Raw genomic sequence first — 15,993 nt, forward strand, 5'->3', positions numbered from 1 at the left:
TATATATATATATAATATATACATATTATTATACATATATAGGTGAATTGATGACTTTATAGCATCCTTTACATTTGAGGAAGGTCTTAGAGGGCAGTTTTTATGACCACAATTCATTAAGAATTAAATTTGGGTGGTTATTGTTTTAGCCTTTTAGCATTTGCTATATAGGTATCTTATTATTCACGAGAATCATAAATTAAATTAAAACAGTATCTTAATTCTGTGTGTAATGTTTTTATACGATTTATGCAATAAACATTATTTTTGGAGGCCGTAAGATAATATTTATAATTGCAGTGTTCTATCTTAGGATTTAAGCAGCATAAGTGTAATTTAAGAATAATTTTTGTAATCACTCATAACCTGACTATACCATACCCCATTACTCCAATGGCCTGATTATTCTTCTAATTTGTATTTTATAATTGATAATACCTATGATAAATAGAGTTGTACCCAATTTAGGAACGTCGAACTACTGAAGATTAGAATTAAATTTCAAATGCAATGAATGTGTACCTATGATATTACATGATATTTTATTAATCATTATTTTATGATATTCGTTATTTTTGTTTTATATTATTTCGACATAATACAAAACCTAAAAGTTCTTTTATTGAATAACCATCATCGAATGGTAATATAACTAATAATTAGTATTTTATTAAGAAAACGACGTTCGGTGGGAATTGTGAAAGAATATAAGATATTTCCATAAAACTTGTGGATTGCATGACAATGTACCTTGTTGGAATTATTTATAACTCGTTGAATTACAGTATAATTTAATCGAATGTTTGTTGTTTAAAATGGTTATATTATATACGAGTACAATGTATTGTGTTGGAAATATTGAGTTTACTCATAAAGTTTAGACTCTATAGAATATAATAGTTAAATTAATAATAATAATAATAATTTATTTCTTGCAAACAACAAAATATAAAAGAAAGAAATTATTAATATAATTATTAAAACGAAAATAAAATTGTATACAAGTTCGATTACCGTTCGGCATCTAATCAATGAATTGAACTATAATTTCTTTTTTTTCCTAATTAGTGTGTTTAAATGTATTTAATTAACCAGTAATCCGAGATCAAAAACAATAGAGATGGATATTTTTATTTTTATTTAATTTCTCGATTTTATGTATAGTGGTTGCCATCGATAACAATTTTGGTCCACTGAGAGAATCATATTATTGAATGATTTGCTTTCCCCGTGAGAACCTAAAAGTATTGTGCATTTAAAAATTTAAATAAAATTGAGTTACAAATGTCGGTATACTTAAAGCAAAAATGTATTTGTTAAGGCCAATGTTAGTTGTATATATAACAATGTTGTATTTTTTTCACAAACTTATTTTGGACAAACTTATTTGCCGTGATTGTTTGATTTGAATTCGATAAATTGTGGTTAGTGTAAACTCTAAATGAAAATTAAATTGAAACCTTATATTTACGAATAAAATAAATAAATGAATGGCAGATAACGGTAGATTGCTGAATACTATGACTAAAGTCTGTAGCAATTCAGCAATAGTTGTAACTTCAATAACATAATTTTAATTATTTTTATTTATTAACTACCCATTTATTTTGCGAAGATAAACAACATGATAAATCGTTTACAATAATATTGAAATGTTAGTTTTTTTTTTTTATAGTAAAATGCAATTGTCTAATTATCAAAGGGCAACAACGAATATAGAACTATATCTATAACATACCGAAATCATAAGGTGTCGTACTAACAGACATTTAGAATAAAATGGTTGTCGTTATAAACAGTGTTTATATTAAGTATTCATTTTTTAATTTTTTACTAATTTATCTTTTGGAGTCGGTAGGTTTATAGATCAATTTTTATGTTTAAAATATGCATTGATAAGAACTAGTGTAGCAGTTAGAAAATTAACAGAAAATATTTACCTTATTATCGATAATGTTCAATTTCGTGTCGGAGTCAAGTTAGGTTAGGTATCATTATTGTATTGTATCATAGGTTATAAGGTCTCGCATAGTTCCATGTTATCAACAAATGGAGGCAGATAGCTTAAATTTTACTAAGAAAATTTTTGAAGAGCTTCTTCGTCGGTTCGTAGATTATTTGGTAGCCGAAAAGGCCACATATAACTAAGATCTCTTGGATAGCGGTTTATTCGTGGCTATATTACCGATTCAACTATTAAGTCTATTTATTAACAATATTTACTAGTTTAAAATAGTTTTAAAATTAAAATTCAGAAAACATAATTTGTTTACTTAATGAATCTTTTAGTGTAAAGTGTATGATTGATATTTTTTATTTAACGGACAATCAGTCCAACGTACAAAGCAATTATAAAATATTTTAATAATTTCAAACCTATAATCACATTATTTTTAAATTTAATAGAATTGTACGTAAGTATAAATATTTTCAATATATTCATATAAACATGAATATTAAAAATGCGTTTGAAGTAATTAGCGACAGATATTAAACAATCTTGTATCTTCTTATAAGAATCTAATGTTTGAAAGTTCAAAAAGCCTTGTATTGTAACCATTTGGATCGTTTTTAATACGCTATAACCTAAAGGTTGCTAAATTAAAAAAAAATAGAAAAAAAAGGGAACTGTTATATAGGTACTCACGAGACTTGGCACACATATAAATACCAAGATAAGCATTTAATATAAATTGTACTTATGTGTTCAGAGGTCAGATAGGTAACAAACAAAAACTTACATACCAATAGGTCATTGATGCATTTATTTATAGACATTTTAACAAACTAAAATTGATTTCAGTCCACTATGTTTAATCAGTGCCATTCACAGGTATATTGTAATTATTGTAGTATTGCAGCAAATTTAATGTATACAATTTATTTGTATATGACAAATTGTGAGCGTAATGATTACACATTAGAAAATCAAAGCTATAATGAATTAAGTCTTGGAAAGCAAGAATACAGAAAATCCTAATAAATATTATTTTATGAGAATATTAAAATAAAATTCAAGACAAAATAAGAACACCCTACTTATAGAAGTGTATTTTTAATTATTATTTTATATTATATAAGAAATATTCTGTTTCCATCGTATCAATTTAAATCAATACAAGAATTAGAAAAACAAAATAAATTAAGTAAAAATATAATAAATAATTTACCTTGTGGCCAGAGCTGGTGTGTTTGGTGTGCTTAACTGAAGGAGCTACGTCTGCGGGCCTAGGCTGTCCCATCACCAATAGTCTGGTCTCTTCGACGTTAGCACTAAAGGACCTCGTTAAGCATTTGTTGCCGCTCCTATCTGTCTTTCTGGTCCTGCCCATCGACCCCGTCTCCGTTTTATTCCATCCCATCCTCTGTCTATCCACCAGCGGCACGATCTTTCGCAGCCCTTGATTCATCGCAAAGTAAGAAGGGTTGTCTACAATGATAAACAGTTATAAGGTTATCTTTTTTTCCACATCGAGCTACAATACTCGTTGATTATTTTTCACACGCCCTTTTTTGGGGATTGTATTTTTTATTTTTTCGGTACATGTTTAAAATACTAATTTTTTTATTTTATTTTATATACACATTCACGTTCATATGTACCTAATATACATAGTACATACATATTTACATTTTATATTTTTACATTTTCTTCGTAAACAATAGTATATTCACATAAAGCAGACGCTGTCCAGATTGAATCTTTCTCTTTAGGGTTATCATTTTTCGGTAGGCTGGTAACCGTCCGCGTGCACGCTGTTCGTAAACGATTTACACATGGCAACAGTCGTTGGCCGTGTGCACTCCTATCCCCACCTATCAGCTTGGGTCATAAAAAGACCGACCTTCTGGGCCCTATTGTACAAACACGCGGTCGTGTCTTTTGACTTGCCGCCGTCACAGACAGGAAACCGGACCCCGTAGCCAGACATCTTGACGGAATATTTAGGTGAAATACGAATATCAAGAAATAATAATCCGTTGAACGCGGCGAATATCTTACAATGCGTTTTGCTAAAATCGACGAACGAAATGCATGTACGTTATCCAGTTTTAAAAGATAAAATAAAACAAATATTAAGAAAATTTGAATATGCATAAGTAAATGTGTGTATTTTTTATCTTCTAACTACAACGCGTGTATTGCATCATGTAAAGTGCGTATAAATAATAGACGGTGTGCAGGGTTACGAAGTAAAACGATTTGATTTTTGTTTTAAACATATTTTTAATAACTAAAGAAAAAATGGATTTTCATTAGTTTGTCTCAAATTTATTATACTTTATTTTAAATATTTTTTCCGTTTTTGTTTATTATATGATATTTATATACATTAACTATTTTAAAAAATATAATATAATTAGGCAAGTAACATGCAAATAGTGTACATTTATAGTATAAATATTTTATAATTTAACTATGAATACTTCTGATCCAATAGAAATTAGTTATATAATTGATTTTGAAAAGCTTATTAAAAATTTAACTAATATATTGATATATCAATCAGTAATCACTTATTGTGTAAAATGCTTACGAAATATCGTCATTAACATATACAAATTATCATAATAACTATAGCTGTAAATTACATTTTAATAAAATGGATAGGTTTGTTCATTTGTCTTAATTAAGCATTTAAAAGGAATATAAATGGTAAACAAAGACTACAAATTAGAATGTATTAATTTATTATATTTAATCGTACAATAATAATAATACGTAACACATTAAGACCCTGATTGTGATCAAATTGAGTTAAGCGTAAACCATTTAATATATATATACTTACGAATATTAGGTATAATTGAAATAACAATAATATAAAATTTATAGAAGTATATTTTGTAACAATAGCTGCAGGGTTGTCGAACGACAGAATGCCATGTCTAGTAGCTCTCGTATCATCCGTATTAAATAATCGTAACCACGAACGGTCAGAAAACATGTATAACACGTAAAATAATAATAATATTGTAATGTATTGGTTGTATTGTAATATATGTCCGTTGTTTTTATTTTATTAATAATACGGACGATTGGAACGATTCCTGTGACAGGACAACGGCGGCGGATGTAACGCGTCGAGATCAGTTATTGTTGCCGGAATCTACGATGATTAAAAATGTATCCATGCGTTTTAAAAAGAAAACGTTATAGAAATATATTATCATATCATGTGTACACATAAGACCCAGTGTAATCGATAAGTATTTCTAGTCACGGGGATGTTTTATATGCAGGAAGGGCGATTTAATGGGCATTGTGTGTACTCCCATATGCGCGTGTGTGCGCATACAGTGTGGTCTTCGTGTTTACTATGCATACGAGTGCATAATACAAGTAGTATAAGTTATTGAATATCACATAGTATATAGGTATATAGTAAAACCCTTTCGATCACTTACCCATGGCCGTATCCATTGTGCCGCCAATATATTTCGAAAATCTATAAATAAAATAATAAAAATGTATTTAATAAAACAGCAATAAAATTAAATTAAATTAATTACAATATATATATATATTTATTTTTTTACATCATATATTATATTTATATGTATAATAAATATTGACATTGGTTAGATATTTTATAGAACTGGACAATCGCTTTCAATCGTGCAAAATTTCGTTTTCTTAGGAACATACACGTTGTATTAAATTCAAAATGTTTAATGTTTTTCTATCGGTATAACCTTACATTGAAACTAGTGAAAGTCTAAAAAATTAACAATAATGATAACAACTCCGAGACCGCAATAATTTATAAAATCTATAATTATTTAAATTGAATTAAAAAAAAAAATATTTTGTTGTATTCAACAAAAAAATAACAAAGTTTTAAACGATTTAATAGAAGAAAAATTATAAAAAAATTCTAAGGAAGATGTATAAGATATTTCCATATGGTTGAAATTGAAAGAATTTAATTCGGAGGAAGAATTTATTTTTTGCTCATTTAAAAATAATCAAATAATACGTGTTGGAAATTCAGGATATTATACAACCATTTTTATTTGTAAAAAAAATAAACTAATTTATTGCACAAACTGTAAAGTTTTATGTTTACTTTAGGTTAAAATAGTTTATAATAATTGTAATATAATTCCATATAAGAAATCAATATTATATAAAAGACATTCCATTAAAAAAAAACGAAAAAGTCTCATTTTTATGTATAGTATGAATGCAGAAAAATATTCCGTAAAATTAATTAAATAAGTATATGGTGGACAGTTCTCTAGCACTGTTAACCGAAAATATATTACACAAATCACTCGATAAAATTAAAAACTGTTATATATTACAATGAACGTAATACGCAGTTACTGTAGTACATAATTATTTATTATTTACTCGTTATTTACTTGTTACTTTCTGTTGTAATACATTTCTATGATTATAATTGAATGGTATAATAATACACAGAAGTAAAAAAAAGGCTAAGTATCAAAAGTTTAAAAATATAAACGTAATTTATGAAACTTAACTTTAAAAAACTTTTCAGAAATAATTAGCCATTCAATTTAGATAATTTGTATTTTAATTAATAATATAGTTATATGAAATAGTAAATAATATTTTAGTATTATAATTTATAGTAGTACTAATAATAAAGTTTCAGTAAGATGAAACATTATGTACATTTTGATTAAAACGACATTAAGAATGTTTATGTGCACATTATTTTATATCCTCTCAACCGACCGTTGCCAGAAAACTAATGGATAATGTTCGGTCATGTGTTCGGATTCGAGGAATTCAGGCTCAACGACTTTCGTATTAGAACACATGTGTTTATATGTACCTTATCATAAACTGTTATTGTGTTCGCGCTAGATCAATCGATCTATGAACATCATTAGATCTTGAATGATCGATATATATTTTTTATCGAGAGTTTGAAAGAGATATTTTGAATAAACTTTAAATGACCTTTAATCGATTAGATGTTATATACCTATGACTTTAACGGAAATATTATAGTTATAGTAATCGGACTCACGTTATTTATGTATAATATATCAATGTACAGAAATATTTTAAGTTAAACCTGAACAAATATTATTTGTTTTGATTGTAGACACTTTAATATCTTAACAGTTAAATTTATAATTATCTTTTTTGGGTGCAGTTTAAAATAAAAATTGGACCAAAATAATTACCGTATCAGGTCTATATTATACTCAATGACACATTCAATTGTTTTTAAAAATAAAATTTCAAAATATTCACGAACTGAAAAAGATTTTCATTCAATACGAATCAGAACTGAATATTTTAACTCATACGTTACATAAAATTAATAATTAATTAAAAAAATAAAATGTACAAATGCCAATAAGAAATATATTCAATAATTATTGCATCGATTGTAAAACTAAGGTTATTAGGTAACATTGCTTTAATTAATGGTTATAGTGTCATTTAAAGAATATCATAAATATTATACGTAATTATCTATTTTTTTTATTTTTATTACATTCAAGTGAATCGTAATTGAATATTGTTTCCACCAAAAAACTCGAAAAAACAATTTGATTGCATCTTTAGTAAATCAGATTTAAGTGTTTAAACTATTATTCGGCTTCTCGATAAAAATAAAAAATAACAAATTATGATAAAGTTCATTATCTCTTGAATTATAACTAAAATATTTTCATTTATTAATGTATGTGCGTCGCGTTGTTTAAGTGTGAGTTATCGAATGATTTCCATACAAACGTTTAGGTGCGTACCCACACGCGTTCACCAAACGCACATATGTACGATGTATGCGTGCACTGTATAGTGGTGATTGCAGACGACTTAATTCTATTTCACTTACGAGAACGTGTGTGTTGTTAATTTACGGTCAATAATTTTACTGCAACAGATATATGGACCGTATTAACGATAAATGAGCAGCATCGTAGTTTAATAACACAAAATTAAAACGTTTAGAGTCCATTGTGGTGCAGTAGTTCTGCGCGCGGGTTACGACTGGACGACTATTCTAGTTGTTATAATAATAATCCAGTGCGGAGGATGTACACACACATATGATTTTATCGACATCGTAGGGGTCGAGAGGTCGCGCCAAACAAATCGTACACCCAGATAAACAAACAAGTTGCAGCACATCAAAGCGTTCACAGATTTAACGAGTGCGGATTATCAATACTACACGGACTCGTATTGTTACTCGCACGTTTTTGATATTATTACGAAACGAATGATAATTTTATCTAATACGAAATTTATCGACGATATCAAAAGCGCAAACGGTTATGATGTCATCGGACGTGAAACGTTTAATAGTTTTGTCCCGAAAACCGATTGTGTCGAAATGTAAGCAAAGATAATTCAAACGAATTCTACTCGATAATATTATATTATACGATCATCGTAGCACGATGGCACGTTTCGCGCGGTTTAATCCGACGTTTTGAAAATCCCGTCGATCGATCAATGCCCTTCGACGGATCGTCTCCCAAACAATACGATATTGCATTGTCGAGAGACTGCCACCATCATCTGCGGACGATTGGCTACGCGACCGACCCGTTGTCGATGGTGTTTCGGGAGGCGAGGGGCCCTTCTCAGACGGCGACTTCAATTGAAAGACAATCGGACGCAGTGTAGCGGGGACTGGTGCGCGCCGCAGGGTCACGAAACGTGGTGCGCACGACGTTCATGGTTCATTGCCACGACGGACTGCGGTTTTGGACGCAATGGCCGGCCACGAAGTGTCCTGCAGGATGCGGTTCATTAAACCAATGAACGGAGGTTGAAAAAATCGGAACACGCAATTACCGGCCAGATTTAATTACTGGCAATTACGGGGAAAAAAAATCACCCGCGAAGTATTCGACCGACCGAAGCGCGCAGACTACAGTACAGAATTATTGTTTTTTTTTTCCGGTAACTTCCGCGACTTCTCCGGCAACCGCGTTCCTTTAATAATGAAGGGGGGGCGTACTTCGTCGCGGGACCATGTTCTAACATTATTACGTCGGGTCGTAGGTGCGGCCGCGTTTGGATTACATTACGTTAAGATATTAGGTGCACGCGTCGGTTGGCGCACAGGATAAAAGCCGGTGCGTTACCGAGTACGCGTATCAATTTTGAATACTACGGTACTGGGAAAGGAAAAATAATCTATCGTTGTAACTTATAAGTTACGCAACAACAACAACAACAACAACACACGATACGGTTGAGCGTGTTCATAAGCAAACAGAACGATATCGGTCGATCACTTTCGTTCGCCGTACAGACCGCAGTATTCGGACGGGGCAACAACCGCTACCGATCGAAGTTACGCGCGACCGTACGAACAGTAGTCGACGACGATAATCGGCAAGTAGTGTTTGTCAGTGTTGGAAAAAAAAAACGAAGCGATTACAGTATTGAAAAAAATGATATTACCTAGGTGTCCTCGGAGTACGTGTGTTTTGCGGTCCCGTCAAACGAAACGGACGGGACACATCTCGCGCACAACACCGTTATTTATGACTCGGACGACGTTCGATAACAACACAGAACGATGCGATAATGTTCGATGATGATAGTAATTTTGTAAACGCGTGTAAAAACGGTCGGGGCGATCCGTTGTGCGGCGCACAGCGTGTGCGCGTACGAAATTAATAATAACACGGACGGAAAACAAATCACGTCCTACGCCCCCGACAGTTGGCGTCGACTACCGTTGCGTACACGTTCACATGTTACACTCGGGCCGATGTTGTTTAACACACGCGCGCGCGCACCGCCCGGTGTAACGCGCCGCGGCAAGGCATTTTTACGCGACATCGAAAACGCTATCTACGTGTAAAATTGAAAAATCAACGATTTCCAATCCGCTTTACAGTCGAACACCCGTATACGCGCGGCGAAAAACAATTATCAAAAAAAAAAAAAAAAAAAACAGATTATCCGAGGGAGAATAAAATCGATTTTAACGTGTTGTTGCTGTGTTTTTTTTTTTTTATTATTATTATTAAACGTTTTCACGGTTGAACAAACCGCGTGCGGTTCTCGACCCGTGGTATATTGCGCGCACTTAAAAGTATTTCTGGACTACATTTTTAATTTTTTAATCGCGTGTTGCGTTATCATACAGGTATCCGGTAAAAAAAAACATCGATCACGCGTAGAAATTCAATATTTTAAATACGAGATGCAACCACATGGGGCTCGTTCGTTCAGCGTAATAATGTGTGTATTGAACCGTCGAAAATCGGCGTTTTATCGTCTCCGTGTTAATATTAACAAACGTGTCTTGTAAGTCTTCGATGTTTTTGCTTCACCGATCATCGATATGCATGTATTTAATTGGGATAAAACTACACAATATAATAAGTACAATTTTAAAACTTTACTGTATCTTATACGTTTTTCAACTGTCTCGTGTACTATATTAGAAAGTACGCCACTGTTATCAGGGAATAAAGTACGTAAATTATGTTTCAATCGCTAATTAAAAATTGAGAGTAAACGGTTCACATTAATACAATTATTGAACGTATAATTATCACGACGTAGGTAAGTAGTACTGAATTTAGAAAAAAATAAAAACGTTTTCAGTTCGCAGGCCAAATGGAGTACTTACGATTTCATTACACTAATCTTTCATTGTTATTAAGTTATTCTACCATTATAAACAGTAAAATATGTTTGTAAACATAATAATATGAGATTATTTATAATTTTAGACTTTAAATTCTAACTTAACATAAACATGTTATTTCTACTATACGAGCATCCGCAGTAATATTGTGCATTTCACTATAATATCCAATTATAACATCATTTTTCTGAAAATGATCAGACATCAGTCCTGTATTATAATATGTGATGTAATAATTAGTAATATTGTATTACTAATTTTATTTATTATTAGTCGATATATTATTTTCTTTGTGGGAGCTCACAAGTTTAGCGAAATACACTTTTATATTTTTATGACGGCCAATTTTAATGCACACAGCATCAATAACTAATATGTCGTGGGATAATGCTACTGCAGGAGAGGAATACTAATCATTTCCGTAATAATTCATGACGTATAATAGCATATGAGCATGCAATAGTCTGTATTATTAAAAATGACATTAACCAACGAGTGATTGATGAAAAATAAATTGATTGTAAGACGTTGTCATTTCACACTTACTAAAAATATGTTCCAAACGGAACGCATAAAAAGGGAGAAAAATTAAAGCAACCAATGTGTATGAAAAAAACAAAATACTATGATTGAAAAAACTAATATAAAATTGTTACCATTGATAAGAACTATAATAATCTAGCGTTTTGGGGAGAAAAACATTATAAATATAATAACGGTCAGGGCATCAAAGGGATGCGGCATAAGGGGGATTATGGCCAGGGGCGGACTGGGTAGACACCGGCCCAGTGGGCAAATTTTGGAAAGTAGCCTAAAACATAAAAAATAGCTCTAACTGCATTCGAAAAATGTCCTATACACATTTTTTTGTTTTAGGTCGTTAGCTGATGCCTTCAACTCATTTCAACAGCATTTCTTTTAAATCAAAGTTTCTCCACTCTTCACTTAGATTTTTTTTGGTTTGGTTCAATAACAACTCAACAATTAAATAAAAATAAATTAATGAAATCGAACTAAATTAAACGTATGATCGTAATAATCGTATTTTAAATTACTTTATGTTGCGCATAGATGCTTAGTGCATACTGTCAACTGAAAAGACGTGACAATCACGGACTAAGATATTGATATTCTTATCTACCGATAATTTCCCTGCATCAGATTATTTATATACCATTCGTGTGAGTGCCGTGAGGTCGACTGTTATTATTATTATCCGACTACAATTTAATTATTAGCAATATTAATATTCTTTTAATATATATATATATATATTTTCGTTATACTTTAATACTTTATTGAATAAAAAATCTAAAATTATTATATTACATATCAGTATACGTTTAAAATTTGACGTTTTCATCTATTTGGGAGGGGGTGAAGTGAGTGGAGGGGAGGCATGAGTGTTATAATATTATCAAAATACATTAGTGGTGTTACTGACTATCTTTTAGGGAACCCGTGATTATTTGTTGCTTTTAAAATAGATAACATGAACAGCTACGTATTACCACGAGCTGGTTTGTGGTCATAACGGTTTATTTACAAAATGTTATAGGCCGTCGAATGAAGTAAAGGCTCACGTTATCTAAGTGATATCTACACAATTTATTGGTTTGTAAAAATACATATATTGTCTATCGTCCATAAATCTTATGTTCTTGTCTAGTAATTTTTCTGTAATCTGTTACTAAATACCGTACTGTTTATCTTTCACCACTTAAATAGTATTCAATAACAAAAAATACACAATAATACACAGAGCGGCCCAGTGGGCATTTGCCTACCTGCCCAGTCCGCCCCTGATTATAGCCCCGGGTCGTAAGTTGAAAGGGACCACAATATGCTTTATAATCATTGGCTAACAGATATAAAATATTGTTTTATCAATTAATCGTGATTATACTATAATATACAAATATACTATACTTATTTTAATTAATATTTATTACAAATGACTAAATCTGAATAAAAAAAAAATAAATTGTCTTAGGTGAAAGGGCCTTACCAAAAGTAATAATCCTCCTTAATCCATTAAGGATTAAACCGTATTAATGAATAAATCAAAATTAAATATGATTTACGAATGTAATTACACTTAAAAATTCACTGAATTGCTTTCTTATAAAATAATAATTGTAACATTTTATTATAAAATAATTTTGCAATATATGTCAAATTGGTAGTATTACTGAGCTTAGAGGTGCTAAACACTTCTAAGACCCTGTAGTATTAGACAATATCAACAATATACAATTTAGGTCACAAAATATGCAAGACACGTCAACAAATTTTTGTATATTAATTTTATAATAGAAAATAGTTAGTATAAGAAAATAATTGATTCAGAAAAATAGTAAATAATTAGATCAAGCAAGTTTATAAGAGAGAAAATAAACATTCTTCTATGGTAACTGAGTACTTTTTCTACTAAAGAAACATATACCTTATTTTAAATTGTCTCTTACTCAAATTATATTTTTGTGTCGATCTTTTCTATGGAGTTGTGTGAGACAGAACTGATTGATTATTTATTTTTATTTTGTTTTTATTAAAAATATATATTTTTCTGATGAATTGTATATCTTTTTAACTTTTAATTATTACGAAGAGTTATCTTAATAACTTCAGTATTAATTGTTTGACGGTAGCAACAATTAAAAGGTTGATGGTTTACAAAATACATACCCATAATACGCAAATTAATTATACATCTATTAACCATGTAAACATATCAACTACTTATCATAATTAAAATTAACATACATACAGAAATGGGTTTGGCGAAACGGGAATATGAATGCAATTTCCATCAATATATGCAATTGATTATGAAATATTTAATTTTAATTTTCATGTAAAGTTTACAGTTTTATTTTCGTTGATTAGAAAGTCAATAGTAATTAGTTAAAATTAATTTTTTACCTTTAAAAATTAACGTATTTTGATAGATTTCAATGATGTATTCTATTGCTACGAAACAACATCAGATACATATCATATAAAATACTATAAATATATGTACATTAATAAATGATTGATAATTAAAACACTTTTTCTCTCGGACAATTTTCTATAAAATAATTGTGGTTTCCAACAGAACTATTACCACAGTTCTTTAATATAATAATGATATTAGGTAGTACATTTATATAAGAACAATTTTTTAGCACGTGCTATATATACTACACACAACGTTATTGTTATCTTTCACAACTATCTTTGGAATGTGTCAATCGTTAATTAAAATTCAGTGTGAGATTTCATCGCGTGTGTACTATTTAATGAACTATGTTGTTGAGATATTTATTGTTTCACGACAATACCGTAATGTCGTTAACGTTGAGGTGTAAATAATTATACTCGTATAATTTTTTAATTGAATAAATTAACATTTAACAGGAATACTCTGCGAGTGCACGTAATGATAAATTTAGATTCTGAAAACGTGTTATCCCTGTTGCAGGTATTTGTGGCAATAATGCAATTCTAAACAGTGCAGTAGATTTTAAATACTTACCGCCAAGAAAAATAACACATTTAATAATAATATTAAACATTAAATGCGCGTGATAAATATAACAATTTTACATTTGGAAGCTCTGAAATGTAAAAACAGAAACGGCACACGGTCCACAGGTAAACATAGTCATTAAATCTAAGTATAAATAATTTTAATTAATGAGATAAATATAAATGCAGTATTAATCGTATGTATATGTTTAATGTGTGTATAAAATACAAACCAATACGGCAATAGAATCTTTAATACATTTTTTTTGTTTGTACATTTCTAATAAAGTTTTAACAATAGCTACGCATTATAATGTTTTTGCTGTTTACATGTTGAACCAAATATTTACTATACAAATTAAAAATTAATATATAATTTATATTAAATAATATACAGAACTAATGAATGATCATTAATCATTATCATTAATGAATTAATCATTAAGCTAAAAACGATACCAATTAATTCTCGTGGATAACCACGAATTCGACGATGAAAACAAATATATGGTAGAATTATAAGTGCACCACAGTGACTTAACGTTCCAAGGAATAATGAATATAATGGATGTGTGATCACTTTAAAGTTTCATCGGAGGTTTGTTTCATCGATAAAGAATAAAGGGCTGCGTGGGATAATGGTATATCTACCTATTAGTGTTCACTTCTTTTTCGGCTTCACGCTGGTCCGTTCATGAGGTAGTAGTAGCACTGTTGGTTTAATTCGTAACGGTTTACTTTTACTGAACATCATTAAGTCTTAGATTACCATATTCATATTAACACTTAAGGAAAATGCGCAAATCCACGACAGCCGGACACGTCTGTCTTTACACGTTCACCTCAACATATAGTTATCTTGAGCAGTAAACGCAAAATATCGAAATCGTGGCCAATATCGGTATATTATACCAACCTAACTTGCGGAGTACAATTTCAATTGGTCCAAAGATCTATAATGGATATTTTCAAGTATGCACGCGCACTCGCAACTCGTAAACTTTGTAATGCCACGGTACACCCACTCGTTTGCTGGTACCTGTACCACGAAAAGCCGGCGTCACATGTTAGTCGGCCGCGGATTGTCTAAACATTTTGGCCCGGGAAAATACCATATGACCGATTCACCATCCAATAATGATAATTTTTCATAAATTTCCTTTGTTCATGGATTAAATGCTTGTAGAATTGTTTGCATCAAGTTTACACTAGGTTTTTATCACAATATTACAATTAAATACAATGTACTTCAAAACATTTTTATAAAATAATTTTTAATTCAAATACATCGGCCCAGTGTCATAATACGACTACCGGCCCACCGGGAACTATTATCTCGGTGGCCAATCTACCGCTGAATATAACATATGTACGGTTCTTTTTCGGTGATTTCGTACACCTCTTATTCTTCCGTTCATCCACGCCGATGAATCCTTTTGTTCTTTTATGTACTTAGAACATTTCGTCAAAATTTCACTTACATATTTTTTTTCGTTGGGATATACGAAGTGGAACTCGCGAGTGCCCGCTTATCTATAATGCACACTGTAAAATATCGCCGAGGATATTTATAGTCAAAGGGGTTAACGCGTCCCGGCAAGGACATATGAAATGTTTTTATACAATATTATAATGTATACGGTACAATCGGTGCACTGAGTGGCGATGGCGCTGCAGGGCAGAAAACCTATGCCATAGCAGTACGCACCCATAGAAGCAAGTACATTTTTATGATATAATTTTTTTTTTTTTGTAATATAATTTATTTAGAACACATTTAGAAAAAATGTAACATAAAAGCAAAAAAAAGTAACCAAAATACCCTAAAAAGCATTAATATACAAAGAACGCAAAAATTAACGCAAAT

General features: G+C 30.6%; 1 protein-coding gene across 2 annotated transcripts in view; it reads right to left on the reverse strand.

The window, feature by feature from the left end:
• Window positions 1–9,706, reverse strand: part of LOC112686675 — a 37,063-nt gene extending 27,357 nt beyond the window's left edge. The window contains exons 1-3 of one of the 2 annotated variants that reach the window (XM_025559070.1): window positions 9,413–9,706; window positions 5,410–5,450; window positions 3,171–3,430 (exon numbers count right to left, since the gene is read on the reverse strand). In XM_025559070.1, coding sequence (XP_025414855.1) covers window positions 3,171–3,430; window positions 5,410–5,425 — 276 coding nt within the window. In that variant the 5' untranslated portion in view covers window positions 5,426–5,450; window positions 9,413–9,706. Of the gene's footprint in view, window positions 1–3,170; window positions 3,431–5,409; window positions 5,451–7,829; window positions 7,987–9,412 lie in introns of those variants that run through there. The other variant, XM_025559071.1, reaches the window with a different exon arrangement.
• Between the last annotated feature and the right edge of the window lie 6,287 nt (window positions 9,707–15,993).

The sequence above is a fragment of the Sipha flava genome, unplaced genomic scaffold, assembly GCF_003268045.1.
Source record: "Sipha flava isolate LNK unplaced genomic scaffold, YSA_version1 322_pilon_pilon, whole genome shotgun sequence".
Taxonomy (NCBI): Eukaryota; Metazoa; Arthropoda; class Insecta; order Hemiptera; family Aphididae; genus Sipha; species Sipha flava.